At 33.4% G+C, this 24,182-nt stretch overlaps 1 protein-coding gene and 1 pseudogene across 1 annotated transcript in view; one reads left to right on the top strand and one right to left on the bottom strand.

Moving 5' to 3' along the window:
- CNTN5 (contactin 5) overlaps positions 1–24,182 on the top strand; it is a 1,114,755-nt gene that overhangs the window by 1,029,345 nt on the left and 61,228 nt on the right. Inside the window, exons 17-18 of the mRNA XM_039881982.1 lie at positions 13,611–13,769; positions 22,087–22,236. Coding sequence (XP_039737916.1) covers positions 13,611–13,769; positions 22,087–22,236 — 309 coding nt within the window. The remainder of the gene's footprint in view (positions 1–13,610; positions 13,770–22,086; positions 22,237–24,182) is intronic.
- Positions 6,370–6,487, bottom strand: LOC120618154 (uncharacterized; annotated as a pseudogene).

The raw sequence follows: 24,182 nt of genomic DNA, 5'->3' as shown, positions 1-24,182 counted from the left end.
CAATATTGGATTTATAGAAAGCTTTCTAGAAACATGGTACCATGCATATTTTAGCACCCCATATGGTATTTTCCTACAGGATTTCTTTAACTCATCTGTTGTTGGAATTTATGCAATACTAGCTTAATAAATTAATTTCAGGATAGCATCTGGGTTACTTGAGGTTTAAATAAACAAGCTGATTATTTTTAACTATTCTTGACAGTTTGTACAATAGACCCTCAAATATCTATTTTCCATTTCAGAAAGATCACCTTCGATGGATGGACAGTATTACTTTTATATCGGAATATATATATATATATACATACACATATATATATATATATATACACACACACAGCATGTATGACTTCAACTCATGTAAAACTACATTAAACATTTATGTCTACTTAACTACCGGAAATTGTTGGTTAATTTGCCTTTCACCTGCAGTTTGTGATAATTGACAGAGAAGTGTCAATATTTTTCTGAAAATGAACACAAGAATTCTTTAAGTAAACATTTTAAACAGTGATGTAAAGACTCTCACATTGGTAATAAAATGCTTCAGCCAAAGATGGCACAAGTCATTTTAGCTCACAACTCATTGGTCTGAACCAATCACATAGCACTACCTAATCCAAATGAGTTAGAGTTTCAAGGACAACTACATGTTCACAAATCATATCTACCACTGGTGTAGGGAAAAGGTAGTATAGTTCTTGTTTTGCTTACAATGGAAATAGAAGAATCATTATAACTTTCAATAAGATTGCAAGCATCCTCATTGAAACTACACCAACATCTACCAAGCAACAATGGAACAATAAAACATTGGAAAAGTGATTTACTGAATCATCACAATTTACATTTGCTACCAAAACCTTATTGCAAAGAAAAATACTCATACATTTTTAATGATTTAAATAGATTTTCCCCAAAATCTTCCTACAGCCTCTGAGGGCATCCATCACACTTTTGCTCTATGGTTTTCAATGGCTTCCATCCTTTGACTTTTTTCATGTGTCACCCAATAGCTTCCCATCACACTCAGAATAAAATCCAAATTTATTACCATTGATTTCTAATTCCTCTATTATCTGGCACCTACTGACTTTCCACCATTACCACCCTCTATCCTCTTCTTTCACTTTGTTTCAATCATACCAGGATCGTTTCTGTTCCACAAATATGCCGAACTCTTCAACACTTAGGAATATTTTCATTGATGTTCTGTGCCTAAAGAACTCTTGCCCATAATATGTATGTGGCTGGCTGCCTTCTTCTTATCATTTATTTCTCAGCTCCCTATCTAATGTTTTTGCATCTCCTCCACCTATATTCACCCCATTTTATTTTCTTCATTGAATTTATAATTGAAATTCTCTCATTCATTTGTTCATTGACTGTCTTCTCCCTAGCAGGTAAAACTCATAAGGGCAGATCCCTTCCTTATCTTGTTTCTGCCTTATCCCCTTAGTCTGGCACACAGTAAATATTTCCTCAATATTGTTGAGAAAATTATTAAATGTATAAATAAATGAATGTAATTCTTTTCTCCAAAGAGAGTAATTACATTCTTGGAGTAGTAATTGAATAAACAATATTCATAAGCATTTAATATTAAATATATTTCCATGTCATATAACACATCAATAAAGCAGAGAGACAGACACAGTAAAATAGAAGGAAAACTATTTGAGAATGGCATGGTGGGAAAGGGATTTCAGAAGTTTCCTATGGCTGCAATCACAACAGTTCTTTGAATCTTGGCACTGCTCTCCCCATAAGTGTCTGTTACATGCCATTGAGTGGGCTTCAAACTCCTGGTGACCCTTTAAAGGAGTGATATCCACAATGTGCTGTCCTCAGCAGCCCTGCTCAGCTCCCATAGACTCATGCCTGTGGCTTCTTTTATGGAGTCAAGCCATCTCATATATAGTCTTCCTCTTTTCTTGCTGTCTTCTATTTTTCTCAGCATTTTTCTTTTCCAAAAAATCCCGCCTCCAGCAATGTTTCAGGCTGAATTTGCTCTAGAACTTACTTGTTCATCATCTGGCAGTCCAGGGTATCTGTGTAGAACTATCCATTAACACCATATTTCTAATTAATCATTTTTTTTAGCAGCCTTCTTCAGTGTCCAGCTTTTACATTCATACATAGTAATTGGAAGTTTGAGGATATGGATGAGCTTAGCTTTGGTCTTTAATGATGCATTTTTGCTCTTGGTGATCTTTCTTAATTCTTTCATTGCTACCCTTCTGAGTTTCAGCCTTCTCTTGATTTCCTGGCTGTAGCTTCCATTTAAATTGATCTGAACCAAGATAAGAAGAATCTTTAACAATTTTAATGTCCTCATTGTCTATAAAATTGTCTATTTCTTCAATAGTAGAAGGGGTACATGAGATATTGATAGAATTATTTCAAGCCACAGCAACTTAATCTGTCAAAATCCTAAAAAGAAAATGTCAACAAATACGGAAAACAAAACATGTCCTAAAGACTGGAAATGTTCAATATACATCTCAGTCTTCAAGAAAGGAGATGCCAAGTTGTGCAGTAATGATAGGACCATTGCTGTGATTTCCCACTCAAGTAAAGTGATGCTATGAGTGGTGGGACAAAGACTGCTACCTTATTTGGAGCAAGAAATGCCAGGTGTTCAAACTGGATTCAGAAAAGGAAGAGGCACTTGAGATCGAATTGTAAGCATTCTTTGGATACTGGAGTGCTTCGTAGCATTTCAGAAGGTTAGTCTATGTTTTATAAATTACAGTAAAGCCTTTGACTGCATCTGTCATGAAAAGCTATGTGTTGCTCTGAAAGAAATGGACATGCCTCAGCACTTGATCATCCTGATGTGTAATCTGTGTCGTGGATTGGAAGCCAATGTCAGAACAGAATATGGAGAGACAGAATGGTTTCTTATAGGCAAAGGTGTCAGACAAGGGTACATTTCATCTCACTATGCGTTTAATCTGTATGCAGAACATTTCATATGAAAAAACTGAGCTAGACTCAGAGGAAGGGGAAGGAAAAATTGATGGAAGAAGTATCAGTAACTTGAAATATTCAGGTGAAACCATCTTACTGGCAGAAAGTAGCACTGATTTGAAACATCTTCTGATGAAAATGAAAGAAAAAAGTGCCAGACTACATTCGAACATCAAGACAAAAATTACAACTGCAGAAGAAATACAGTACTTTAACATAGATAATACTTTATAAATCCCTCAGCATTTTTTTCATGACTCCATCCCATCTTCCACTTCACCCTATTCTATGCAGCATACGCACGTGCGTGCGCACACACAAACACACACACACACACACATTCTCACAAGAAATGTTGGCCTAAATATTAAAAAACTAAATGCAAATAGCAAAGATGATTCATATGTTGGCTTCTGGGTACACGGAGTATATTCAAAAGAAATTAAATAGAAGTACTAAATAAAAGGCTTATATGTCCATTAAGGTTTTATGTCCGAGAGAGGATTTTTTGAACTATCAGCCAGCTTAGGGCCCAGCCCTTTATTATTTTGCCCTATTTGCAACCTTAGGGGCCTTGTGTCCTAGAAGCTCTGCCGTGAGATGAAACCTCTGACAACAGCTTTAATCTACTATATAATAGGTGCCTCTCTGCATTTATTGAGTCTTCTGAATTTAACATGGACTTTACTTAACTTTACTTAACTAGCTATACCTAATTCAATTCCTACCTGAAATCCATAACTTTCTTGATACCTATCATGCTAACTTTTAAACTCAAACACCTCTGTTGGTTGGTTATAAACAAACAAAGAATAAAGAGTCTAATGGAACAGTGTTGACTCAGCCTCTATAAAATCATGTTTTTCATTTCATATAAGCTCTCAATATTGTTCAGCAACATTAATGTTCAACTATTATTGATTCCTTGTTACGTTGCTGACAAGGACTATTCCTGACCCTTTCAACTCTCTTCAGGCTCCAAACTAACATCTTCCCACCTCTGCACTTCAGTGTTACCATCAGAATTGTTTCTAATTCAAATTAATTACATTAAATTGAGAAGAAAACTTGAGATCCTCCTCCAGATTTCCCCTTTATTCTACTATTATTCTTCTAGTTTATCCAAGCATGAAATTTGGCATTAATGTTTCATACCAACTCTTGATTCTTCCTTTACAGTATCTAATGTATTGGTCTACCTCCCATTTAAAAACATTTACAGGCTCTCCACTCTCAACATAACAAAGTTCAACTCATCTTGGTGTTCAAGTTCTTCCCTCAACCTCCTTTTCCCAGTCTTTATAGAATCCTGCTACTCTGATCAAACTTAAACTATCTGCTTTCCCTCTTTTGAAAAATGCCTTGAATTTTCCAGTCTTTTGGCATATTTACTTATCCCCTTTTGCCATACACACACACTGGGCTTGACCGGAAAATGGCAAGGCCTGCATGAGAACCTAAATCTCATAGTATCTAGTCAGCCTTCATCATTCAAAGTTGTCATATGGTAGTTTATCCTACCTTTTTAGGCTTCTTTTTAAATATTTTTTAAAATAAATGTAGCAATGAGAAACGATATTTAATCATGGATTTGTAAAATAGTTTTTTCAATTTTGCTCTAAAATTCTTTATGCGATTTTCAATACTTCGTTGAACTTTATTGTCATAGGAATACATTGATTATAACAGTACTTTAATAAGTCCCAAGTCTCTATCCAAAGTGATTATTCCATTATCCTCTAGGGAAATTTTTAAATCATTTTAATAATTGTATTATGCGTTTTCCTGTTTGTCTGTTTGCTTCTAATAAGCCAGCTGCTCTGTCAGTTTTCCCAAGTGACTTGTCATTTTTCAAATCCAAGGGATTTATCTAGAGTCACTTGATATTGTAGGAGATAAGCTTTCGTGTTATTTATGCTAATATAACCAGTCTTAGCACAGTTTATAAACCAATAGAGTTCTCAGTTATTCTTTGTATTTCAGGGTACTTCCAGTTGCAAGTACATATGGCCTAACTCAGATTGGTTATACAATAAGGAAATGTATTGGCTCTCATGACAGAAAGTAGGTTTTTTAATTGGTTTATCCAGTGTCTCAAGTTTTATTCAGGGACCTGAGTTGTTTCCATCTCTTCACTCTGTTGTCTACAATGTTGGCCTAAAATTCATTGTAGTCATAGACTGACTACCCAAATAATAGAGGCTAAATGCTTTCTTGTTCATATACAATAGGAGAAAGAGCTAGCATATCTCTATGAATGTTCATCCCTTTATCTGATTTTGCCAATTTAGACTATGTGCTGACTCCTGAACCAGAACTTATCATAAGAAGATTGCCATGATCAGATTGGTTTAGACCTAGCTTCTTTAGCTATCACTTGCAAGAGTAATTGAGATTGCCAAGATGGACATAGAGTAATCAGAGCCTCCCATATAATGATGGATTAGTTCCTACACTGGAACAAGTGGAGTGAATATTAGAGAGTCAATCACAAAGTCCATTTAATCTCTGTCATACATTTTCTACCTCTAAATCCATTTTTAATCAATAAATTATTTGTACCAGCTCATAATAATTTTCATTTTCTGCCTATGCTTAATTATGTAATGTAATGTTATGTGGTAATTAATAGCATGGAGTTAAAACTCAGATGCATATGCAATTAGGAATCAGATTTGAATCCCAGGTCCACTATTGGAATGTTGTGTGACTTTGGGTGAGTCACCTGAACTTTCTGAGGCACAGTCTTCTCATTTGTGGAAAGAAGCTGTCAATACCAGATTTACTATAAAGATTAGAGGAAAAGTACATAACATTTAGCTTGATGCCTTCTGCCTGATAGGTGGGCATTAAATCATATCATTTCAACATGACATTTTTTCCATTTTACATTATTAGCTCCCCAGAATATAGATATTGTTTGTTGAATCTACCAATAATAGTACATTTTTTTCTTTTTATTTATTTTGATAAAACCAAATGTGATATATATGTTCTCATCTCATTTAAGTACTATGTATATAATGAAGTGATTTTATCTAGATAGGGCATTCAGAGAAAGTCTCCTCCAAGGAAGTGAAACTTAAGCAGAGATTTGAAATTTGAAGCCTAAACAGGTGTTAAGTAGGCAAAGAGAGGAGGGACAAGAATTATACACTGAGAAACCAGGTTACGTAGGTAGGCAGGTAGGTAGTAGGTAGGTAGACGATAATAATAATAAATATGATAGATAGATGGATAGATCAATATTATATGATATGGTAAATGGAGAGCTTTACCAAATTAAAACAAAATTATTATTATTTTTTTTTTTTTAGGTGAGGCAACCCTTGGTTGACCTCTCAGATTGCAAGGACCTGGTCAGCTTACAATCTCTTATTTTTTAAATTTTTATGCCTACAGCACCTGGTATTCTAGGTGGTCTCCCATCCAAGTATTAACCAGCTCTGACCCTGCTTAGCTTCCGAGATCAGATGGGATTGGGCTTGTTCAGGGTAGCATGGCCATAGACCAAAATTATTTTTTGAAAAAAATAATTAGAAATGTTTATCTCTCATTTAAATCCTTAACTGCCCCTGATAAAAAATAATTGGTTATTCTCATGGGATTGAAGAAAAGGTCACTTAAATTATGTTGGTAAGTAGTAAAGAAATCTAAGAACACCCTCTAGACTTCATGAGGAATGTAAGATTTAGATAAGGAAGTATCTGAGAAGTTGAAGAAGCAAAGATGCAATATATGTGAAGCCGAATTTTGCCAGCCTAGTATGTCAAGAGTATGTCAGACTTTTTTTGTATAAAAAATAAATATACTATTTTAATAGCACTATACTTCCTAAATAATGGTATACCATAATTCTTTATAATTCTGTTCTAAAGACGAAAACCTCAACAACCAGTTAAATGTATTAACAAGTATTAACATGTGATGAGCTACAGAAAATCTGTTCACATTATTGATCATTACTTTTTAAAGAAATATTTTATTCTTATAGTTATTTTTTTAATTGGGTCTATTCACAGTGGCCCTTTGACTGGATAACTCATTGCATATAATTAAACTACATGATAAAAATGAAAATTATTCTTTGTAGCCTGAGTTATTGTTTATTCCTCTACATTAACCTAATCTTCCAAACAGGAACTAAGTGTCCACTTGGTATTAGAAAGATTTCACTTCCATGAATGATTGCTATGCCAGCTTCCTTTTTTCTGCAGCATATTCCTACATGGTTTAAAAGTAAGAGGTGTCTGTTCCCAAGCAATATTTATGAGCTTAAAAATCAAACCAATTTAAGATACCATGGCATATGTGGTATCATACTTTTCATTTCATGGCATATGTAGTATCATATTTTTCATTTTAGTTTTAAACAAATTAAAGACCTGCTTAAAGTTTGAATCCCAACAAGTTTAATTTTTCACTAAAACTTCATGAGAAAAATAGCATGAAGTTCCCTGAAATAAAATAAAAATGAAAACAAACTGAGCAGATTTTAAATGTAAAAAAGTAACATGTAACAATAGGGATATTTGTTGAATCAGTTGGTGTCAGAATCAGGCAGAGAATGTGATGCTACCTAGATGAAAAAGAGCCAGAAAAATTGCTGGGCATGAGGAGTCAGTCTCAGTGTTAGGAAGATGTTTTTAAGAATTATTCCTTAGGAAGGGTTGGACAGTCACACCACAAGAACTCAAAAGCCAGGCATTACAAGTTGTCTAAAAGGAGAATGTGCAGTAATTTTACAAGAAGTCAGTACACAGTTTCCTGTTTGTTACCACATTAATTTGTCATAATTTGCTTTAAACAAGAAATATCACTCCATTTGTTGTCAAGACTAAAACTGACCCTGCTTCAGCTTCTGTTTTGGTCTCTTTTATTGAGGAATTTTCCTGTCTCAAGTCCTCCTTCCTCATCTGAAAAATAATAGAATTGAACTACATGACTCCAATTAATTTAAAAATTTCAAGTCTCTGAAACATTGCTTAACTATTATATTATGTCTTAGATTTTTGTTTCATATCAGCAGCATAACCATAACAACTTTAGCAATTACAAGGAGATATATGTTTTATTTGTTTTTTCAGCTTAAACATTAATGGTTTCTCAATAGAAGAAAATTTTCTAAAAACATTAGGTCAAATGAATGATTCAATGTGATAGCAATTTAATAGCAAACCTGGGGAGCCCTTGATTGAGGACAAATTGAATTTGTGAGAACATGGCTTCTTCAGGAGGCCTTTGTGCTTCATCATTTGCTCAGACCTCTTCAACATGAAAAAATGAAAAGACTGTATACAGTTTTCTAAATTGTCTATTTTCTAATTAAGTATCTATGTTAGTGATCCTATATAATACCAATGTCATAGGGGATGGGGGTTGCTTTCCAGAATCTTGCCCATATAACACTGAATCATTACAGCTAAGTATAAAATTTAGTAAGATTTCTGCCAAGTGAATGGAATCTGTATAACATTCAGTCACTAACTACTGTCATACATTTGTTGTCTCTGAGATATTTACATTTTACTAATCTATTTTCAAAGATGCCTTGTGTAAATTAGCTATAAAAGCCTTTAAAGAGAAAATTTACTCCCTGATTTTTTTTTAAAAAGTCAAAAGATGGCAAAAATATGACCATCATTAACAGGCCTTAACAAAGGTATTATGTTAATATAATATTAATGTAATTCACTCCTAAATATGTACAGGAAGCTAAATGCAGCCAATGTTTAATATATAATATCTAAAAATATACTTTTTTCAGTAGATAGGATATCAATAAACCAAAACTAACATTATAATTATAAAGCTCATTTTAATTTTTATTATAGTGGAAAATTATATTTAATCTATCTTAAATGGTAAATCACATCATTAATTTTTCAAAATATTTTACAATAATGTATTTATAAAAATTTTAGATTTAAAAGGATTTAGAAAAATTATCTGTTGATAGTAATTTTCTGATTATGATGAGACTTATTATGAAAAGGTTTATATTCTTCATTCATTTTTATTACCACCCTAGGCTTGACTAAAAAAACTGTTAACTCAAATATATTTTGATTTAATAAAAGAAGAGGCTATCATATTGGAACTTTGTCTTATACAATAATTATTTTAAAACATTCTTTTACTTGTTAATGGTTGTATAACATTCCAAAATCAAAACATAAACTCTTCTGCTCTTCTCCCTTCTTCTTTTCATCTCTTCTACAAATATTATTGAAGACCTAATATATATCAAGTACCATGTTGAATATTCAGACAAATGGAAATTATAGAAAATAATTATAGCCAATGGAACATGTTATAATGAGATGTAAAATATACTCCCAAAGCACTGGAACATAACATGTATTTTTTTTTGTAAAAAGTGTGTCTCTGCCACTGGATTTTAACATAGTTGGGGCTGCAATCCTGTCTTGCCCTCCTGTAAACCATTCATCCCCAACCGTGCCCCCCTCCCCCCATTTCCCACCACTCAGCACAGGGCTTTACACATACTAGGCATTCAGTAAATGTTTAGTTAAATAGAATATACTTAGATTAGCACACACATATCACAATATGTAGGCTTTTTAAAATAATGACTTAAAATAATTTTAGAACTAATACATGCTTATTGTAGAGAATTGGAAACTCTAAACAAGTATAAAGAATACAATTTAAATAATCTACATTCTCACCTCCAAGCAATAACCACCATATATACTATAATGCATTTCTTTCCAGTGTTTTCCTTTATGGATTTGGCGAATTACTATTTATATATCCATATTTACATAAGTTTTACCCTCTGCTTTTTTTTTTTTACATATTGTGAACATTCCCTATATTGTTAAATAGCCTGATATATTAAGCAATTTAATGGCTGTCATATATTATCATAAGATTTTATGGTTTAAACATTATGTGATTATTGGACAGTTAGTTATTTACAGTGGTTTGTAATTATAAATAATTCCACCACCAAAATCAGTATCCTAGGTATATAAATCTTATTTGCCATCACTGATTATTTTGTTGTAGACTATATTTGGGAAAATAGCCACATATAGAGAAAAATACTTGGGGATTATGTTCTTATCAATTATGTTCTTAACACAATTCTTTGTTCCAGCTGAAATTTTTAAAAAATTATGTAAAGTAATTATTATCTATTATTAAAAGAAATATTCCTTTTTAAGAGAACTAATTTAAATGTTTTCATAGAGCTTCAATACTCATAAAGGCAAATCATTTTATTTAAGTTATTTTCCACAATATTTCCTGTCATGCTTTATACATACGTGGTTTTTAATACTTTTCGAAGAGGTGAATAAATATAACGGAAAAAGTGGAACAGAATAAATAGAGCAATGTAGAAGAGTTTAACAAATGAATTATGTTGGTAATTATTCCTGTTTGAATTTGTTAGCTAAATTTCAAGTGTTTTCATGGCATCTTGTAGATCTTCTTGACAAATTGCCTATCTATGAACAAACTCCAAACTATTTTTAAGTCTGTTCCAATTGTCTATTGCTGCCCCAAAACTTACTAGCTTAAAACATCAATCTATTATTTGCTTTCATAGTTTTTGGCTGAGAGGCACAGCCAGATTCTTAAGGTCACTCATGTACATGAGTCCCAGGGTAGCTGAAGCGCAAGTTATTTGAAGGCTTCATCACTCCCATGTCTGATGCCTGGGCTGGGATGCCTGGAATAGCTGCGGGCAAGTCAGATCTCCCTCTCTACATGAGCCCCTCCAATTGGCTAACTTGGACTTCCTCACAGAAGTTCGTTTAATTAGACTTCTAAGTGAGCAGCTGGATTTTCTCATAAGCATTCCGTAAGACCTGGGATGAAGCTGCAAAAGTCAAGCAATAACACTTCTACCATTGTTTTTTGGGTCATATAGTCACAGGCCAGCCCAGATTCAAGGAGCTGAAGGAATAGGCTTCATCTTTCAGTGAGGGAATGATCTGTATGGACAAGCAGGAAAAAGGAAATGATGGTGGCCATCTTATACACAGGCTGCCACAAAGTCCTAAACACTTTCCTCAAATGCCACCTCTATCTCTACCACATAATTTAAATGTGCCTTTTCCTAAAACATGCTTTTTTCTTTGTTTTTCTTCATTAGATTGAAACAACTCTGTAGGTTAACAGTGAAAAGAGGAAGGATCTGTGTACTCCCTTCTTTGGACAAATCAGGCTTTATAATCACATCCGAATTCAAACTAAATGTCAGCTGTGCTGTTCACTAGCCAATTGACTTGGGCAAATAACTTCTCTTTAGAATGGAGTACCTGGTACCCACTGCCTAGCATAACACCTAAGATATAATAATGTTATTGACTAATTTATTTATCATTTATTGACTAAATCTCTTTGAGATGCCATTATGTCTTCTATGAAATAGAGATAATAAGGCCCATCTCAGTGACAGAAATAAGTGAACAAGTTAATGTTTGCAAAATACTTAATACAGTGCCTTAATACAGTACAGTGAGGATATGGTAGATGTTGATAGTGTTATTACAGTTAATAGTCTTATCATTATTATATTATCATCATTATAGTTACTCCTGCATATCCCAGTCACCAAACAACTTATTACACATCTTCTTCAGCACCCAGATCTTATTTATTTTCCTCATCTTGTTTATAGTCACTTTTTTAATGCTTCAAACATTTATGCTCATGACACATCAAACATATTCTTCCATAATTACTTGACCTTATCAACCCTAGTAATCATATTCTCCACTCCAGATAAACACAAATTGGTACTGAAAAGTACCTTACACAAGTTCCTGTTCATATATTTTCCCTTCATAATAACCCAGTTTCCCTGACTCCTTTCTTTAATTCTAGTTTGTCAGCATCGTACTGGCTTCACTTGACTCGCTAGTCCACCTTGATGCCATGGTCATTTGTACATTGGCATCTGATGATAAGCCATACCAAATTTACAAACTCCTAAACCTAAATGGATCCAATTAACTACTTTCGCTGGCCCTGGTCCTGGCTTTCTAGCCTAACCTTGTGAAGTTGGTCAGTTCCACTTCAACATGATGCTGTCGAATCAAATTTGAAATCCAGTAATAATACAGAATATATTTCGTGTGTATCTTCTTTTGTCATGTGTTTTTTCCAAACATTTTCCATTCTTCTTTAGCTCCCAGTGCCATTATCACCCAATCATCTTTACTTATTGTAAATGATTTTTTCTTTAATGAAAAAATGAGAACTTTCCCAAATGAGCGCTCTCAATTTCCCTTTTATTGCCATCTCAAAAGCTTTCTCTCTATATTCATTGTTTCTTTTTTCATTTCTCTAAGAGAAAAAAACCCAACCATTTCTTATGATTATTCTCCACTTTTTGCCCACAATGCCAATATTTTGTCACCTTCCTGATGGAATAGTCCCTGTCTTCTAAATCTCTGGTCTCTGCTTTCTACTGCTAGTTCTTCTCAGTCTTGATAAAAATGCTAATTTCTCATTTCCTAAAAATGTTGTTTGCCTTTTGAGGCTTTTAAACACTTCATCTCATTGTCCTTTCCTTGTTGAAATTCTCTACCCAGAGTCTTTACTAACCACCTCCTTCTATTCAGCACTCCACCATTTCTTAGCTCCTTACAGTCCAGTTCAGCCCCTACTGCTCAAACTTTATAATCACCAAATCCAGAGAGCAATTTGCTGCATGAGTACTAATTTTGAAAATGAAGTACTTAAGGGTGGGTTTTTTTTAATTGAAAATGAAAGCATCCTTACAGCTTGAATTGTCCATATTAGGAAATATAAGAATGTTAATAAGAAAACTGGCATTGCTTTTTAGCCAGTAAAATGTAAACATTCTACATATTTTTAAATGCTATTAAAAATCACTATTTTAGAAATAATCATACAAAGGTATATTTCTCCTCATATCAGATCATGATTCTTCAGGTTAAAGTCTACATTTACATAGATTGATCATCAGTATTCTATACTAGATTTTCATGAACAAAAAGGAAATAATCTCTGATTCATTGAATCCTCCTCACTGAAAAATAGTAATATAATCACATCTTCCTTTTAACTTCCCTGCCTTTTTAACTTTCATGCCTCACTTCTAGTATATACCTCTCCTTGGTCATTATTTCAGAGCTTTTCATATCTACCCTGTTAGAGTTTAAGCTACTTGATAGTCATATCACAGTATGTATACATTGTAGATTTCCAGAACATGAAAATTAGACCTATATCTTTTTAGTAATAATAGGATCATTTGGGTGCCTGATAGCATTGCCTATCACTCTCTGTTGCTGCCTCTGTAAGTTGTGATTGATTTCAAGTCATAGTTGATATTGACATTCATAGCTTTGTTTGCTTCTAATTCATTTTCTTTTCCTATAAAATATAATGCTAATTGGTAGTTGCCTCCAAGCACGAAGTATTATTTAAAAATCAAATCTATAGTTATGTTAACCCCCAGAAATCATAAAAACCAATTTGTATCCCATCTTTTTTTTCAATTTTTATTATTAATATGTGTTTTATTAAGACAAGTACATAGTTTGATTGGGTCCTTATGGGAAATACAATTTCTCATGGCTCCTGATCATAACTTGTACTTAACTTTATTCATTTCCTTTTGTCTATAGGTCCCCCAGGCCCACCAGGTATAGTGATCGTTGAGGAAATCACAGAAAGCACAGCCACACTCTCCTGGAGTCCAGCAGCTGACAACCACAGCCCAGTCTCCTCCTATAACCTGCAGGCTCGCAGCCCATTCTCCCTGGGCTGGCAAACAGTAAAAACAGGTAAGAGTATCTAAGGCAACATCAGATGCAGCCAGAGCAGCTTCCCGTCATGAGCTATTTTTGCCACATATATGCTAACAATTTCAGTAGAATCACTTCGTATTCTTGAAACTTTATTTATTACAATATTAACTATTGTTTGATTCTTTTAATAATGCTACCTTGTTTTCTTCTCAGTTCCCAAGGAGGGGCTGCATCATTTATATTTGTTTGTTGTTTATTTCTTATTTATTGAAGTAACTGTAGAGTCACATAGAAGTACAAAATAGTACAAAGGTTTCTTGTGGACCCATCCCTCAACTCCCCTCAATGATAACATTTTTTATAACAATAGAGCAATTATCAAATCAGAAAACTGACATTGTTACAATGCTATTATCTAAACCTCAGACTACATTCCTTTTCCACCAGTTTTTGTATGCAATTTTTAGTGCATAGTTCTATAAGATTCTATGAAATTTTATTGTATAGATTCAAGTTACCACCTAGACAATCAGATACAATACCGTTTTGTTACTCCAGTTCCTGGTGCTACCCTTTTATAGTCACACTTCTATTTTATTTATAAAAAGAAAATCTAACAAAATTGTATTATTTAAAACAATGCAAAATTTTAATGCCTACTTCTGAGATGTTTGAATTTTAGTTGCATTATTTTAAAAGTCATTTCTTCCCAAATGGTTTCCGTTTCATGTTATAACTAAACTTCCCCTATCTCTTCAAATGCAGCCATCTGCATGGATATGTGAAATTATGCTCAGTTGATAGTTATTAGGTACTTATTTAATGAGTTGGTATTTGAAAAGTATACAGTCTACACAATGTAATCTTCAGAAGCAGTTGTCCATACTAAGTAGGGATTTGTGATTTTGTTTTACTATCTAAATATAAAATTGATTTGCCTGTTTAGAAGTAAAATATAAAAATCAATAAAATATCTGAGTTCAGCAACCATAAAACTCAATTAACTAGAATGTTACAGGAGTGAAGTAATTCATTTTGTTGCTTAAATAAATTTGAGCAGAAACATTTCTGTGTAAAAATTTACAATTTAGGGGAGAGGAAATAAATTCATGCATGCAAAATATAGTTTAGATTTACTCGATAATAGGTTTCTATATTAAGTTATAGAATTCAGTTTGATTATCATTATAGTATACTATACATGTATACATATTTATTTTGTAATACATATAATTGTGGGTATTGGCCTCATTCTTGGCTCCATGATACCTCTGCAGACCCAGGAAATTGGGGGAATCTCAAAGTTTGGTAGATAATTCTGAAAAGAACACAAATTCAAACCAAATGAACAGATTTATACAAGAATACTTATAACCTCTGCCCCAGTGCTCACATAGTATCTTTAGTGTGACAGCTTAAACCTTTTGCTCTGCAACCAGAAAATGGATTCATCTCCAGGTCTGGCGCTATGGACTCACTAAATTCATTCTCCTGCCTGCTGCTATGCTCCCTGCCCACTCTTGCCTCACTGTTCATACAACTTACTTCTTGGGAACTTTTCCTTGTGGATACATTGAAATACACGTTTCCTTGCTCATCGCATGCCCATGTTCTTGTTCTTCTTATCTTAACACATGGCATGCCAATCCAGGACATCTTATCGTCTTCCTACGACAACTATAGTTCCTAGTTACTCTTATTCCTTGATTTCTCATGTCTTGGTTCACTTACTTCTATTTTTTCTTGTTTGATTGATAGATGGATGATGATAAATAGATAGATAGATAGATGTATATATGTACATAAGTTTAAAATTTTACAGTTTTTACTATATACACACATGCATATATTCATATATAACTGAATATTTTTGGCACAAACTGGGGATAAATGAGATTGTGTGTGTGTGTGTGTGTGTGTGTGTGTATGGCTCAGGCATTTATTTGAACTAAGAGTTATTTTGGGGCTGTTTATTTGTTCTAGAAGTCTCTATTATAAAGTTGTGTTTCATCTTTCTAATGTAATTTGAATACTAGAAACATTTTTAAGTTGAGAGGTTTTTTTTTTTTAATTCAGTTCAGCAGTACTTATTTAAAAATCTATGGTTATACTGTGTTTATAAGGTAATATATATTTTTCAAAAATATATTTCTGTAAGTGATTAATTTTATTTGCCCTTGATAATAATAGGACTCTAGCAAGATGTCCTCTCTCTTGTAGAGGCGGTCCTCAACTTTTGCATGCTCTAAAGTAGCTGTTTTAAATGCATTCTGGTTTTAGCCCCTAGCACAATCTGATTGTAACTTATTTCTTATCATTAATAGGGAAAGAAGTTCCTTTGGAACTACATGAGCTCCACTGGGCCAGTGGACCTTTGTTTTCATAGTTGCTACCTCATCTAAAGCAATTTCAGTAGAGAAAAGCTCTAATGCAAAAATGTCTATTAGAGGAAAAAAAAAGATGGATCTGGAGTTTGAACTCTCTGATTAATGTAATTTATAAACTAGTATTTAAAAAGCACTTAAGATTCTTTTATACACCAACATCAATACAAAGAATAGCTAATTCCTCATTTTTGACAAATAAAATAAGGAGTTGTGCATGGACCTTCTAGCTGAACACATCTGGTATTAACTTATCAATATTGCCTACCCAAAAATCAGACTTGAATCAGGTGACTGTGAGTGGAACTAATATTCATTTTAAAGAAAGTATGAAAACAACCATAAGAAACAGACAATTTCACTTGCAGATCCCTTTTCTAGTCAAATTACTTTTCATTTGGAAACCTGACTTTCTCCTTCACATTTGAGTAGTATTTGCTGACTTACTTTTTTAGTGTTATCTCTTTAGGAATACCAAATCACTTATAATCACAGAATCAATTTGTCATTGTTTACTTAAATCAAACATGTTTATTAACTATTCTATCGGTGGATATGTTTTCCACTATGGATTAATTAAATTTGTCAATGAAACAGGCTTAATTTATTGTTAGTTATTGAATTTTAAATTGTTAGATGCAGTTCTTTTACAAGGAAAAGTTTTTTAACAAGTTTTTCACCCTTAGTCAATATGGGATCCTTCACTGTCTTTAGTTGCTGTGTTTTCTTTCGGAAGCAGAATGTTGTCTTTGAAACTGACTTGTCCTCAGAGTTCCAGAAAGAATGTCTTCATAAAATGATACTTGCAGCATTTTTAAAATACTTACTTGGTATACGATCTCTATTTTCTTTAATTTACAGTATTGCATTTGAGAACAAAATTCTAAATTTATAAAAAAAAGTTTGTTTCTAATTTATTTCATTTTCAATTTATTTATTGCATGTTATGTCATCAAAAATATTAATACCTCCAACTCATGCTTTTTACACTTATTTTATAGCCATTACAAGTAGCAATGAATTTAGAATTTCTAAATCTTTTTTTTTAGTTTAAAAGAGAAATTAGGATTATTGATGGTGGGGAGGATATGGGATGAGGGAAGAAGTCTTTAAAATCTATAGTTATGACTAAGAAAATATAAATATATGTAGCCTTGGGAATAAGATTATTTTTATATTTTAAATTAATTTTCCTTTTTAACACAATACCTGAAATGATTATAACATAATTCAAATAGAAACTGTGCCAATTTTAATTATACCTGACAATTTGAACTCCCCTTTCATTCATTCAAGGAAAGTTTATCAAGCACCTTCCAGGTAGTGTTCTAGGCACTTAAAATATATGAGTGATCAGAACAAAGCAAAAAAATCTCTATCTTTGCGAAGATTGTATTCTCATGGATGAGGGCAAACAGAGACCATAATAAACAAGTAAATTATATAGTATCTTAGAAGTTAATGAATAAAAAAAAAAGAAAGAAATATTGTATTGTAAGGAGGATCAAAAGTACTGTGGTAGGGACTGTGTATTAGTTGCTGAGACTGCCATAACAAAATACCGTAAACTTGGTGGCTTAAACAACAGAAATATATTTTCTTACAATTCTAGAGGCTGGGAATTCCAAGATCTAGGTGCCAGTCAATTTAATTCTATTCCTAGTGAGAATTCTCCTCCTGGCTTGCAGCCAGTAGACTTCCCACTGTTTCCTAAAATGGAAGAGAGAGAGAAAGCCAGCTCTCTGACATCTCTTCTTATAATATCACTAATCTTTTCAGATCAGTGCCCCACCTTTATGACCTCATTTAACCTTAATTACTTCCTATTTTTAACATAGCTTGGATTAATGTATTAAAAGACAAACTATCCATCCTCCAATGTCTCTCCATTTCTCTCAGGATGAAAGCCCATTCTCTTTCTAAGTTATTCTTCAGCCATTCTCCCTAATATTTACCCTGCTCATGACTCACTGGTCTTTTCATGCTCCTGCATATAATGCTTCTAATGCTTCTAATGCCTTTGCACTAGTTGCTCCTTCAACTGGGGATGCTTTCTCCTAGATATTGGCATAGCTAAATCCACACTTCCTTCAAAAGTTTATTCAGGTGTATCTTCTCAGTGAGGCTTATCCTGGCCACTCTACTTTAAATTGCAACCTACCTGTAGAGAAAAGGGAACCTTTTCGTACTATTGGTGGGATTGAAAATTGGTGCAGCCACTGTGGAAAATAGTATGGAAGTTCCTCAAAAAATTAAAAGTAGAACTACCGTATGGCACAGAAATTATACTTCTGGGTATTTATTCAAAGAAACCCAAAACACTGATTTGAAAAGATATATACACCCCTGTGTTCGCTGCAATGTTATTTACAATAGCTAAGATATGGAAGCAGCCTAAGTGTCCATTAACAAAAGACTGGATAAAGAAGAAATGGTATATATATACACACACACACATACACATATATACACACATACATAAATATGTGTATATATATGCATATGTATACACACTCATACACACATACATACATACGTACATATACACAATAGACTATTGCTCAGCCGTAAAAGAGAATAAATTTTACCGTTTGTGACAACATGGATGAACCTAGAGTATTTTATGCTAAGTGAAATAAGTCAGACAGAGCAAGACAAATACCATATGATTTCACCTATATGTGGAATCTAAAAACAAAATAAACAGACAAAACAAAAACAGAATCATAGATACAGAGACACTTTAATGGTTCCTAGATGGGAGCGGGGTTAGTAAGATGGGTGATAAATGGGAAGGGATTAAGAAGTACAAATTGGTAGTTAAAAAATAGTCACAGGATGTGAAGTATAGCATAGGGAATATAGTCAATCATATTGCATAGCTATGTATGGCATCAGATGGGTACTGGACTTATTGAGATGATCACTTTGTAAGTTATAAAAATATCTAATCACTATGTTACATATTTGAAACTAATATAATATGTCGACTATAGTTGAAATGTTTTTTTATTATTAAAAATTAATTAACTAATTACAACCTGCCTGCTATGGGCTATATTGTATCCCTGCCCCAAGATAATTCAAATGTTGAAGCCCTAACCCCACAGTGTGACTGTATTTGGATATAGAACCTCTAAGGGTATCAAGTAGGCAATTGGATATATGAGGTTGGAGTTTGAAAGGTTTGAATAAAGATGTAAATTGAGAAATTATTGACATATAAATTGCACTTAAAACTACAAGACTGTATGTCATCTCCAAGGATATAAGTATAAAATAAAGAAGAGAAAGTTATAAAAATCGAACCCTGAAGCATTTTAGTAGTAAGAAGTTGTGGAGAAGAGCAACCAGCCAAAGGATACAGAGGGGAAGCAGTTGTTTAGTTAAAAGGAACACCAAGGTAATGTGATATCCTGGGAGAAAAAAGAATAAGTCTGTCAAGGAACAGAAAGTAATCAACTGTGTCAAATGCTGCTGACATGTCAAGTATGATGAGGACTGAGAACTGATCATTGATTTTAGCAACATGGTGACCATGGAGAGCATTGGTGACCTTGACAATAGCAGTTTTAGTAAAATAGTAAGGACTAAAGTTTCACAAAAATAAGTTCAAGAGATAATGGAAGAAAGCCTAATATAGACAACTCTTTTAAGAAGTTTTGCTTTAAAAGGAAGTGGAGAAATCAACATACTTTGAAGTTAGAGATGTCATAATTTGTTTATGGGTTTAAGTGGTACGGGGAAAAAGAAAGGAATTCAGGATAACCCCATGATTTTGGCTATAACATCTATAAGAATGCAGTTGTCATACATTGAATAAGGAATACTACAAAAGTAGGTAGGGAAATATAAGGTTGAGAACTTTATCTAACTAGAAATGTTTAATAAGCCATTGAACATATGAACCGGAACTTTAGGGAAGAGGTTCATGGCTGAAAATTTTGGAGTCGTCAACATACAGAGGGTTGTTTAAATCCACAAAACTAGATTAGATCACTATGGAGTAAGAAAATGGGAGTTAATAGAACTAGGTTGCATCTAGAAGATAAAAAGAAACCAGAAATGGAAACGGATAAGGGTAGTCAGGTCGTTGAAAAACAAATTAAGTTTGAAAAGTATTTCAAACAGAAGAGAATTACCAAATATGTCAAAAGATGATATTAGGTCTAGTAGGATGAGGAACAGAGGCCTAACCATAAGGTTTTAGTAACAGAGACCATTGGTAATATTGACAGGAGCAGTTATGGTAGAATGCCAGAGTTAAAAGTTGTATTAGAGTGAACTCAAGAGAGAATGGATGGAGAATAATTGGAAACATCAAGTAATAGCACAAACAACCCACAAGAAGTTTTGCTATTAGGAAAAAAAAAAACTGGGTAAAAGCTGAAAAGAGAGGAAATTGAGAGAATTTTATTTTGTTTTGGTTTGGATTTGGTGGGAAAAATACCTGCATCCTTGTATACTGATGAGGGAAAATAATCTGTTAGAGATATTTGTTTGGGAGTGGGTCAGGGAGAGACATAACTGAGATGGACCGGTTACTGTTCTCTACAATATCTTAAGAGGGCCACCACTTGAAAGGCATAAAGTTTCCTCAGAAGGGATTTAAGTTTCTATTAATTGGAAGAATGGCTAGAAAGATGAATGAATTCCAAAAGTCACACTAAAATGATTTCAAAGAGTAGGGAAGGGTGGGCACTGGAACAAAAAAGAAAATGATCAGAGTTCTATGGGGATTAGAATAAAAGGGATGAGGGATGACCTAAAAGTCTGGAGTTGCTTGAGGAGACTGACATAAACAGAAATAAATGAAACAGTATGATAAGTCCTAATGGACCCAACACAAGTATTGGTGATAAAATGTAGGTAGGAGCTAGGGAAGGCTAAGTGTCTGGGGATCTATTCTTTTCACCTTTATGTTTGGCAGACACAGATCAGCATTTTAGCAAGCTATGGACTGAACGATGACCGTTTTTTCCCGTTAGACTCCAAGAATATTACTCAGCTTCCAGTGCAGTAAGAGGGGACAGACTTTTTTCCAGGTCTTATTTCACTACTTTAAAAAAATCATCTGTGTAGGGCTATGAGACCTGTCAGGCAGCCTACTGCCTGTGCTCTGGTCATTCACCTTTCCACAGATCTGATTATTTGGTAAAATTATTTTGATACATTTCAAAAGAGATTTTCATGGGAAATCCAAATGCATTTAATTCCACCTTGTCATAGGAAAACTGCACTGAGTCAAGAGCTACCCACCCCTCTCCCAATACTTAAACAGAAGTCCAGGACTAATATAAATCCAGAGGATCTTGACACATCATAAGGGAGGTACTCCTTTTTTTTCCATAGTCATTTGTATAGCAAATGTTCTTCCAGAAGTGTTTCCTGGACAGCAGAGATGAGTGAACAAGAAAAGCAGTCTCAAATAATGCATATATACTATATAAGAAGAATTTTATTATGTGGTAATTATATTGACAATTTTGTGATTTAATAAAATCTAAATGTAGCACAAAAGTTACTGCGAGGCAAGTCCAGAGCTTCCTCTTAGATCCCACAAACTGGAGTTTGCTGGAACTGTGAGAGACATACTGCTCAAGAAATTTCCCTAGAAATTTAACAACTATTTGTTTAAATTATAGCACTAGTTGACCTCTTATCTGAGGCTGAGGAATTAACAAAATGATTTTCAGTGTAGATCATGGCAAGTTATGTTATAACAATTTATATATAAAGATGAGATGAAAGAATTCGAATTGACTGCTACAGACTTTGACATGTGCTAGTGCTTACTTCCTGAAGATTGATTTTGATTTTACTAATGACACCAGAGACGACATCATGGCCATGTGTAATAAGGAAGTATGCACAAACCTGCTGATCCTGTTAGTGCCTGTGATATCCTTGATTGACACTTGTAACCTTTTTTCAGTCCTCTTAATGACATGAAATCTGTCTCTTCATAGTCCCAGAAATCATAACAGGGGACATGGAGTCAGCCATGGCAGTGGACTTGAACCCTTGGGTAGAATATGAATTTAGAGTGGTTGCCGCCAATCCTATTGGGACTGGAGATCCAAGCACCCCATCTAGAATGATCCGCACAAATGAAGCAGGTAAGAATTTTGGAGAGTTAGAATTCTATTTGATATGCCTCTAATCACTTTGCAGGCAAGTAGAATTAACCACGATTACTTGCTTTAGTATAATTTTTTTCCTGATTCATTTACCTAGATATCATAAAAATATTTTCTTTAAAATTATTTTTATTTTATTTGTTTTCTGAACTTTTTCTTCTTGTTTCCACAAATAAAGGTATCTAGATGCTTTAGTTTCCTCTCAACCCTGTGCCCATCTTCAAGTTACTATAAAATTGAAGTAGTTTTTTTCTAATTATATACTCATTCAACACAGCAAATCTATAACATTCAGAATAGATTGGTTCACTCTTTTTTGCTCCAGTGATAACAGTTACTTTTAATAACAGCGTACTTCCTTAAGACTCTTTATGTTGCCCTTCACTGTCTGACATGGTATAAATTACACTTTGCAAAGACATAGTCTTAACTCATTACCTTCTTGACATCCATGTGCAAAATAAATACCCATTTGTTTCCTGACTTAGAAAACACAGCATTCTTCTCATCTTTTAGAATAAATTATCTTTATAAAATATTTTTAATGACCACATAAGGGGAATTAACAGCTTTATATAAAAGAAATTATATTGCCAATAACCTAGATGAAATGAATAAAGAACATTTTTAGTAGAGCTTTGATTACTTTAGAAAAGTCTTATTGAAATTAATATTTAAATTCCTATAAAATTGGATATAAAAAACATCTAGTAAGGTACTAGCTTAGGCAAACACACATGTTAATAATGTTGATGAGAACAGTCTGAAAACAATAGAGAAATGGGGGTGGAGTAGATTGCAGATACAAGGAGTAAAAAACAAATTTTTATGTTTTTATGTTCAATAATAATATGAATCCCAATAATTATTAGAATATTAGTATAAAAATGAGAATTTTGACAAAACGAAAAGACAACGTAGTGAATGGGAGAAGATATTCACCAATGATACATCCGAAAAGAGGTTAATATCCAAAATTTGTAAAGAACTCATACAACTCAACACTAAAAAAAAAAGTCCAATTAAAAAATGGAAAAAAGACTTGAATAGACACTTCTCCAAAGAGGACATACAGGTGGCCAATAGACATATGAAAAGATACTCAATGACACTAATCGTCAAAGAAATTAAAATTAAAACCACAATGAGATATCACCTTACACCTGTGAGAATGAGTGTCATCAATAAACAACAACAACAAAAAACACAACTGTTGGCAAGAGAAAACAGAACCCTCATGTACCATTGGTGGAGTTGCAAGTTGTCACAGCCACTATGGAAAACAGTTTGGAGGGTTTTCAAAGAATTAAGAAAAGAATTGCATGTGACCCAGAAATCTTAGTTCTGGGTTTTTATCCAAAGAAATCCAAAACACTAATTCAAAAAGATATATGTACCCCTATGTTCACAGTAGTGCTGTTTATAATAGCCAAGATATGAAAGCAACTTAAGTGTCCATCAATAGAGAATTGGATAAAGAAGATTTGGTACATATGTACAATGGAATATTACCTGCCCATAAAAAATGAAATATTAACCATTTACAACAAGAGGGACGGACCTAGAGGGTATTATGCTAAGTGAAATAAATCAGAGAAGCACAAAGTACCATATGATCTCACTTATATGTGAAAATCTAAAGAAGAAAATAAACAAACAAAACAGAAAAAGACTAATAGTTACAGAGAGCAAACTGATGATTGCCAGATGGGAAGGTGTTTGGGGGGCTGGGTGAAAAAGGGGAAGCGATTAAGAAGTACAAATTGATAGTTCAAAAATTTCAAGGAAAATAATTAATAATATTAAAACAACTATGTATTCTGCCAAGTGTGTACCAGACTAATCAGGGAGATAACTATAAATTATATAAATATCAAACCGTTATGCCGTATACCAGAAACTAATATAAAATAATATTAAATGTC

This window comes from Pteropus medius, unplaced genomic scaffold, assembly GCF_902729225.1.
Source record: "Pteropus medius unplaced genomic scaffold, Ma_sr-lr_union100, whole genome shotgun sequence".
Lineage (NCBI taxonomy): Eukaryota > Metazoa > Chordata > Mammalia > Chiroptera > Pteropodidae > Pteropus > Pteropus medius.
The sequence above is the reverse complement of the archived record's forward strand: the minus strand, read 5'-3'. Positions and strand labels throughout refer to the sequence as shown.